Raw genomic sequence first — 9,714 nt, forward strand, 5'->3', positions numbered from 1 at the left:
TTGTCTTTTTGTTTCTCCACCCTTTAATGGTCACATGTGTTCCTTGTTTCAGTTCATTTTCCCCTGTGTATTTTATTTTTTCTGTTCAGTTTGTTGGTCTTGTTACTACCTCTGTATTTTGTAATCTGTTCTGTGCTTCATAACTTGTGGGTTTTTTGTTACAGTTCCTGTTTTTAGTGGCTTTTGCCATGTTTTTCTTTGTCATGGTTTGGGTTTTGTTTTGTTTATCAACTGGTTTTTTGACTTTGGACTGTGTTAGTAGTTGTGATTATGGATTTGCCCAGAATAAACATTTCAGCATTTGCATCCTGCCATATCTCCCTCAGCTACCATGTCGGCAGCCTCCAACTTGCCTACAATGGTCTACTTTTTCCATAATCCTCTTCTGCATTCCCAAATCCATTTATTAAAGTCACCTGTGTCTATCTTATCCTTAATACCGCTGTATTTAAACCCCCCTGTTTCAGTTTAGCTTCTGTTTTGAGATGTCTCCCAGCTTTGTGTAGTGTTTCCAAGCTGCTGTTTGTTGTAGTTACTTCTCCCTGATTTACTGGATCTATGCCTTGTTTTCTGTTTTGCCTCTTTTGCTTGTCCATTACTGGTTTTGTCTGCCTGGTCATTTGTCACTTCTGGCTTTATACCTAGCTTGTTTTTTGACTCTGCTCTTGGATTATCCTGTGATTGCTTACATTAAACTTTTTATATTTAACTATATTCAACTCCTCTTCTGCCCACTGAGCCTGACATCAGCATTATATTTTATTTTGTTTGCTAATATCTGCATAATTTACTGATAATCTAAATTACACAGAAGTAGGTTAGGTACTACTACTTATGTGGGTGTGCAGCCTTGCTTAAAGTATTATTGTAATAAATTATATGAAGGGATGGAAGCATGGATGCATTTGTTGCTATATCCTGGTCATATTATTCTTAACTATTATGCCAGTTACTTACATAAGTAAATGCTATCAATTTTGTCACATATTAACCTAAACAATGATAGCTAGCCTTTTTGGTCTTTTTGTTATTACAAACATCTAAAAGGCTTTTCAATTCTGTTTGAACAAAGAACAAGTGAATGCCATGAAAATATAATTTTATTTGGATTAATTATTCGGTTGGAATACATCCAAACCTACTGAATACTTAAAAATAATACAATGTTACAGTGATTCTTTTTTCTGTTTCTACTCTTATTTTTTCTATGATTTGTGCTACATTTTAAAATAATAGAACAAAAATTACTTCAAAAACACAAAATCAATTTGAAGCTATGCATTCTCAAGTTTGGTATCAAGCATTGTGTCCATTATTAGTGTCACATAAAATGAGTCATGAATCAAAACAACACCACATTATATGCCATGGAACCTGCAGGTAATTATCCAAAACTCTAAATTACATCTCAATAACTTCTATATATATGAAAATTATATATTTTGGATGCTATATGAATGCTATATGGATGCTATATGCTATATGAATGCCTCCCTGTTGCTGAAATTTCAATGACACTTGTGATAAATGACATGCAACCGTAGCAATCCTGCAAAAACTAGGCCTGCTTAGTCTTGTTTACCAACACCTCATTGTTTACAAATGCTGAATTTTATGTTTGATGCTGAAACCACAGGCATATTTGTTCAATAACATAATGCAGACTCAAATGCATATAAACATTTTCACCTATATTCAGGAAATTAGACATGGTAACATAAAATAATGAGACATAACAGATGCCAGACTTTATGCCACAACACCTCTATCAACATGCAGAACATTATACAAATGATGAAATTGCTTCTCAAGGACATATATAATGGATTTAAGTTTTGGACAATATATAAATGACTGCCTCCCTTTTAATGAAATGCTGTTGACATTTGTGTGAAAAATGGTATGCAGCCGTTGGGAGTCCAGCAAAAATAGGCTTGCCTAGTCTTGTTAATTAACACATGTGTAACCTCATTGTTTCCAAATGCTTATTGCTTTCATGTATGTTTCTAATTATACATGTATACTGGTTAAACAAGATCATGCAAACTCAAATGCTTGATCTTGAAACAGTTATTCTATATTCAGGAACATTGCAAGTAGATCCATGATGTCCAACCAAGGTTTGTTTAGTCCAGTAAGGTAGGAGTGGCTATAGTGAACTATTTAATCAATGCACAAGTTCTTTTTTTCAAAGACTGCTGTAAGCAGAAACAGACCTAAAATAAAGTGGACCCTGAATGTCTTTGTGCAGATGGGTTAATGACTTTTTATTGCCTAGATGGGCCACAAAATCTCCTATAGGCTTCTGTAAACCATAATTTATCAACTCATAAATTATCATGAACATGTAAACTCTGTAAGTTTTGCTATCATTGTCCAAAATCTGAGTCGTGAAAAATCAGTACTTACTTACTATTCCTTTCAATCCAGTTTTTAAAGTTGGCCACCCGTGTGTAGACAGTAAACAGGCCTGGATTACAACTCTGTAGATTGTAACCAAAGCTCACTAGGCCCAGCAGTTCCCAACTAGGCTCAGAGACAGCTTCCTCCACTCTCCTATGCTCAGGAAGAGACATTGACCTCATCTGGCTATCAGAAGGTAAAAGAACTATTCCCCCTGTTTTGGCAGGACAGACGATGGTGGAGCTGATGGGATGTTGCCTTCCACATAGCATGTTGTCAGTGATGCTAATGGGAACCCCTTGTTGGGCATACTGTCTTTCACACTGTGCCACATTACCTAATTCAATAACACCCGTGTGAGCCACTTCAGAGTCTGTGTCTGGGCTTGGGTCATGCAAGTCTGCTGCAGGCCAGCCAGTGATATAAGCCTGCTTGGTGGTCACCTCCCCTCCCTGCACATGTGGCAAGCAAACAGGGAAGACAAACTCAGTGATCCTTGCCTTGTGCAACAGCTTCAGTATAGCTATGTCTGAGTTGAACATGTTAGGATCATAGCTGGGGTGCACCAAGATCTCTGATACCTGTGGGGGAGAGAAACGCAACAGAATTGAAGGGATGGGGATGGCTTCAGTGTAATGTGCTCATGTAGTATACTTGGGAGGTCTTGAACCAGTGGTGATCCTGACATAGAGTGGAAAGAGAGAGAGAGCTCCTACCTGCATGTGCTGGAGCCTCTTGCTGTCTCTCAGGTCACTGATATGATGTTTTCCCAGCACCACTCTTAGATCAGAAGTCTGGACAGTTGCTCTCTGGCCAGGCTCAGTGACACAATGAGCAGGTACCAGTGCAGTGTGCTGGCTAACTAGAGCACCACTGCACACCAGCTGCCACGTCTGCTCCTCAGTGCTTCCTTCCATTAAACGTTTGTACTCGGCTGCAGAAAATGTGTCCCCATGTCTCCTGCCCCCCACCATGACATGGCTGTGGTAGTCAGGGAGGTGGTGGTATATGGCTGTGTGCCATGGCCAGCGTGTTTGTGTCAGGCTCAGGGAATTTACTGAAAGCTTACCACACACTGCAAAAGACACATGGGAGTTTCATATCAGGTATGTCGAGTATAAAACCTATTACAGTTTCTAGTGACGCCACTGAATACAAATGTCTGACACAAAATATTGTTTGTGTCCTGGGACATGACATAACATGACTTCACAGAGGAACAGCTGAACCAAAGCGTGACCATTTTCTCTGTTTCTTGTAAATGTGTGTGCTGCCCCCACCTGGTGAACAGGAAAGATGGTGTCCACTCCACCTGCCAGTCCTCAGACAAGTTCGACGCGTGCTTCCAGAAGACTGGTAGAGAGGAGATGCACATTCATACTCAATAATAGTGTATTGATGGTGAAAACCTGGTGGTAATTCAGCCAGTGCAGTGGCCACACTACCAGTGCGGACTCCTTCAGCAGAGCTTGGCTGGTAGAAAGAGTATACCCTGTGTAATGGACTCTTTCTGTGAAAGAGAGAAATTTAAGAAATTTAAAGAATTTTTAGCCTATGACTTTTAATATTACATATATGAACTACCTTTATGACCTGTCTTTAGAATGTATTATACCTGGAAGGAGGCTGGTGCTTCAGCACCGTCTGACGCACTAGTTTTGAAATCTTTGGCTCGCGACAAGCTGCAACACAGCAATACAGCAATCGTACAACAACAGTACTGGTCTTGTATTACTGGATGCTGTCACAAAGTGTGTATAAACGATAGATATGCCCTCATCACCAAAATCGTACCTCTGATGCACTGGGGCTGGCTTCCCGTCCAGGTGCCATTTTCTTGGCACGTTCTCTCTGAGCTTCCACTCAAAACATAAGGATTATTGCAGAAGAATTTTATGCTCTTGATTACCCCATCTGGACCAGTATTTTTTGTGGAGTAGCCATGACGGAGTTGTGGAGGGGGCAAGCAAACTTTTCTGATTGGTTGTGTCTCTGTTTTCCATGGAAGAATAAAAAAGATCAACAGATGAGACAAAATACATACAGAAAGGCCTTACTGCTCTTGTGATTCCTCTGAAATTACTGATTATGACATGCTTATGTTTTGTCCTAATTGCGCCAAGACAATTCTAGTCTGGTGTACCCCTGACGCATGTCGGAGCCGTCCCACTCCATGTGCTGTTGGACAGACATGTCCTCCAGGGGGTGCCCCTGAGTTTGTAGGGTTTATAGCAGAGGTACTGAACCGAAGTGGCAATGTCTCCATCCTCGTACTGCAGGAAGTGGTCACCATGAGCAGGCTTCCCGGGGTCTGCACAGCCAGGTGGCACTTGCTCTTATGAAGAAGATAGTAACAGTTTCAGGCCATGCAGACTGGCACATATACAGTCTGCAGAGCACTCACATGCATATAAAGAGGATGCATTTCTAACACAATTCACACTTGCACAGCTATTGTGTAATACGTCTTTTTCAACCACCATCCCCTACAACCCCCACACTAAAACAGATAATTTAAGACTCACTGTTCTCACAGCGCAAGCCTGTAAAGCCTTCTGGGCAAACACAGTGGAAAGTCTTCAATGGGTCTAGTGAGCACATTCCAGCATTCATACAGCCACATGCTGCAGGCACAGAGTCACCAAGATCCAGTGAGGACAATGTTCTCTGATAAAAATGCACACTGGGATTTGAGCTAGGCACATAGGTACCTGCGTTTGTAAACTGCACCTGAGTGTTCCTGAAATGTGGCAGAGAAACCATCGTAATTGTTATAGCCATCTGATACAAATCGGATATGCAGTGAGTGTCCTGAGCTCCTGATTGGTGAAGGGATATCATTCCCACAGTATCTGCCAATTACACGTGAGTTAAGGCTGTCGCCATCTCGGACCTCTATGTAGTCATAGTCACAACTGTGATCAAACTCCAAACTGAGCATTGTGAATCTGTAAAAAAATGAGCAGCAAAAATGAGGAGCTAGAAAAAAAAAATGAATAGTTTAAGACGGTTGAATAGTTTTAAACATGAGATGAAATACAATTCTTATACAAATTAGTTTGTCTAAAAAAAAAAGTTAATAAAAAAGGCAATTGCCTGAGTTCCATGGTCAGCCCTCTGCTAACCTGCAGTGTCCACTCACATTTGGCATTGATTGGGTAACTCTCTAGGGTCACATGACCTTGAGACCTCCTTATAACTTCTCCACATGCTAGACAGAAAACACCAAAGGGGACACAAACACACACACACACACACACACACACACACACACACACACACAGAATAATTTATGACACCTTTTGTTGAGCTCGTTCTAGGTTTTAATTAATTTAAATGCAAGCATTTTTATAAGTTTTTCTAGCTGTGGGGAAGTAAACAAAACTGCCTGTGGAAGGATGAGTCAATACTTACTAAGACAATCTCCTCCAGACCAGCCTTGACGACACTCCATGCAGTAACTGCTGCTGATATAGAAATCATCCTTTGCCTTCCATGTGCCGTTATTGCATCTCTTACAGTTATCAAACACACTGCAGCCTGAGAGAAGGAACAGAGACATAATATGTGTTAATGGACAGCAGTTTTGTGTACAAGTCAACCAGCATCATTGTCTGGAAGTTATATTAATCCCAGTCTGGATTTTGGTTTGGCAGGATTTAAATCTGTTTGGAATAATGCCCAGTCCAGCCATTTTCAAGATAGACTCTTGCAAAACAACACTACCTTGAAAGCTGTCATTGCGGCTGGAGGTCAGCCTTACCCTGGTGGATGATAGAGGGGTCACAATGGTGCATGTCTTACCCTGGTGGATGATACAGGGGTCACAATGGTGCATGGCATTGCGACAGCAGGGCACAGCATAGCCTACCCGTGTTCTCTGAGATGGACACGTGCAATGGATCTGCTCATATTCACAGCACGAACGACACATGGCATTCCAGCGAGGGCCCGGGCAATTATCCTCCTGGGCCCCAGACCCTAAAAGAGACACATTTAGGGCATTCATGCTGTAAAATATGAGTAAATATATTGTGGTAATAATATAATAATATAATAATATAATATTATAATATTCATATTCATATTATTACTACAGTACATGGTGATTTTTTTATGTATAATTAAAAATAAGATGAAATATCAAAAGTAATATATATTAATTCCTAACCACTAATGACTGTATACAAATGAAGGTGGAGCATTGGAAAACACTGCCATTACTATTATGAGTCATTTTATAATGTTGTTTGCACTGTGGCCTTAGTAAAGCTCAGCCCAAATAGATTTGATTCAGATGCTGAATCATTATGAGCGTACTCTATGTAAGGCCTACACAGACACCACACAGTGCCATATTATGGCTCATACATTCTGGCTGGAGTTCTTATCCATGCATGTCACACAATTCTTTTCATTTACTATTGTCAGAACTATTGTCAGAAATTATATATTACCAGTGAAAAAACACGTGCAGAGCAAACGTCTCATAATGATTCTATAACTGCATATGCATGTGTGCATATTTGTGTTTATATCTGAAAATGCTATTGTGTTCTGGATTTTTTTATGCCTGCATCTAAATAAAGAATAGTACAAGTTAATCGGTCATAAATGAACAAAACTCAGCTTTCTTTCCCAACTTTAACATTAGGAAAAAACACTTTGCCTTTTTTATGTCTGAAGAGGAATGTGGAGAAAATATATCCCAGAACTGATGTAGAGCAGAGGTATTTGACTTTAGTGCTAAAGAGCAATTCCATTCATTCTTTCTTGGATTGTTTAGCTGTTTTTCCTATCTAGAAAAAATGGAATCACAGAGCAGGAAATATTTTCATCCATCCTGTTGTGGCAATAACATGGAACAAAATACTTTACCCTGATCTCTGCCCCACCCCCACTGGATTACTGCAAATTTCCAAGGCATATTAATTATCACGCAGAGGCAGTTGTGGTAAAGGAGCAATACTAATTACTATGGAACTCCAACTTCTATTAGCAAGTGTAGTTGACAAGAGCAGATATAAGAACAATGATTCAAAACTTATGTGAAAAGAAATTCCATAGCTGAAAAAAGATTCCAGAACCATGAATGCCTACAGCATACAATCTTCCACTGCAGATATTTAAATCACAAAACACCGGTGTAAAGTGGTGCAGTGTTCAAAGTAAACTAGCGCAGAGCTCTGCTGTGAGGAAAGCTTGCTCTTACCATGTGGCCAGGCAGTTTCTAAGCAGCAGTACCTAAGGACACTAAGGAGAAGAAGAAGAAGCAGACAGACTTGGTGGAGCATCCAGGACCTACTGTTTCCTACAGAATACACCATGCTTTTGTCAGGATTACCACTTCTAACAATCGGTGATCTATTTATCTGCCCCCAGACATTCCTGCTCTAACACTTTCAACTTTCCTTCCCCCACGCTTTATTTCTGTCGTCAATTCTCTCACACACTCTCTTTATCCCTCCCTCCTCTCTCTGTATTTCTTTCTCTTCCTCCCTCTCTTTCTCTCTCCACAACCAGCACGTCATTCTGTAGAAGTGCTAGTGTGACGTAAGGGCTCTTTTGAGAAACTCTGATCCAGAGACAAATGCAATCTTTAACCCATTCTCCCATCACCCACATCTGCTCTGCTGTCACACTCAGCAATTGGTTACATAACAATCCTAATGACCATCAGCAAATTTGTATACAAAACATATGTATCTCAAATCCTATTATGCTCTGAATCTGACAATTCTCCCATTTTCAAAGAAAAGTAATTTAAAAGACTAAAAGCACAATGTCTCATGCAGCCTGAAATGGAAATGCTTGGCAAATTCCAGTTTTGATAAAGCACAGGCATGTTTTCCATTTTTATTAATATGAGGCTACAACATGCAGAAGTGAGTTGTTTATTTTCTGTGCAGGGACCGTATAACAGACTAAGCATCCCGCTTGTTTGTTTTGGATTACTATGGATACCAAGTTTCCATGCTGTAAGCTGTTCTGTGCTCCACTTATCAGTACCAAAAAAGAAGGAAAGAAATCTTTTTTTTCTGCAGCATTACGGTACAACATTAGATTACAGTACAAGTGCAAAAGTTGCTTTTTTTAAAAATGTTTTTCCAAAAAAAAAAAAGGTTAAAGTGCTTGTGCTCAACATATGGTACTCTGTTTCTACAGATGTGTGCATTTGGTGCTTTCAACTTTGATAAAAATATATGATTTAGAATTCCAACCATATGTTCTAAAAATGTTAAGCATGAACAACAGCTCTCATTTGTCCTAATGTGGCATTAATGTGTCTTGAATAGATGTTATGCTACATAGGACATCTTAGATTAGATAGTAGATAGTATTTAATATGCAGTAGATTTTACTGTGTCTTTAATACTGTCTGTAAGTAAACTGATAAGCCAGTGGATCATCTAATGCAATACTTCTATGTCTTAATTAAGCGTTTCTACATTGTATCATATTAAGGGTAGTCTTGGGACCTAAGTTATTCATCTGAAATATTTCTAAATGTTCCCATTAAAGTCCTCAGTAGAGTTATGCACACTGAGAGAGTGAATTTTGACAAGGACTGACGCAATTCAGAGAGACAGGGAGATGTGAGCTTGGCTGTATTTAAAGCAGACGGGCCATTCATTACCCGAAGGAGAAAGTTGTGGAAGTTGACTCACAGAGCATAATCATTTTAATAACTCACCTATTTTAATTACCACCTGCTTGGAAAAGCCAAACACAGCCATTGCTCATATCTGCAAGGGGTGTGGAGTCTGGCCATAAAGCACAACGTTTGTAACTCTGCTTCCTCCTGTTCCTACCAGAATCCTACCAGACAGCAGTGATACACACACACACACACACACACACACACACACACACACACACACACACACACACACACACACACACACACACACACACACACACACGCACACACACACACACATTATATATATATAAGTGGAAACGTATATGCAATGAATGAATTATATGCTATATATAGAAACATATATGCAATGAATGAATTATATGCTATATATATTATATATAGCATATAATTCATTCATTGCATATAAGTTTCCACAAACTATACAAATGTTGGACTCTGCTGTACATAATCCAAAATATTTTTGCCACTCTACATTTCAACTACATTGAAACTAACTTTTTTGATGTCGTCGTGGACACTTCAATCGAGGCCACCGGCTGGTCAGCCACTTGCCTACTGAGATTTATTCTAAAGCTGCGCCGTATCCCACTGCAGCAGACATCATTGTGAAATGAAGAACGCGAGTAATGTTCGTGCTTAAGGTTATT

The 9,714-nt window shown here is 39.6% G+C and overlaps 1 protein-coding gene across 2 annotated transcripts; it reads right to left on the minus strand.

Annotated features, from left to right (window-relative positions):
- Positions 1-1,082: 1,082 nt before the first annotated feature.
- pamr1a (peptidase domain containing associated with muscle regeneration 1a) lies at positions 1,083-7,866 on the minus strand. Of its 2 annotated transcripts, XM_081706514.1 has the most exons (12): positions 7,616-7,866; positions 6,208-6,384; positions 5,818-5,943; positions 5,500-5,614; positions 5,134-5,351; positions 4,929-5,027; positions 4,547-4,738; positions 4,198-4,395; positions 4,019-4,085; positions 3,684-3,913; positions 3,120-3,478; positions 1,083-2,984 (listed from the first exon to the last, which is right to left on the minus strand). In XM_081706514.1, exons 1-12 carry the CDS (start codon positions 7,728-7,730, stop codon positions 2,406-2,408), a joined length of 2,475 nt encoding a protein of 824 aa, XP_081562640.1. In that variant the 5' UTR covers positions 7,731-7,866; the 3' UTR covers positions 1,083-2,405. The 2 variants fall into 2 exon arrangements, with proteins under 2 accessions (XP_081562640.1, XP_081562641.1); XM_081706515.1 differs by lacking the exon at positions 7,616-7,866 and having other exon boundaries at positions 6,275-6,347.
- Positions 7,867-9,714: the final 1,848 nt, after the last annotated feature.

Source organism: Electrophorus electricus, chromosome 23 (assembly GCF_041902795.1).
Source record: "Electrophorus electricus isolate QZ-2024a chromosome 23, ASM4190279v1, whole genome shotgun sequence".
Classification (NCBI taxonomy): domain Eukaryota; kingdom Metazoa; phylum Chordata; class Actinopteri; order Gymnotiformes; family Gymnotidae; genus Electrophorus; species Electrophorus electricus.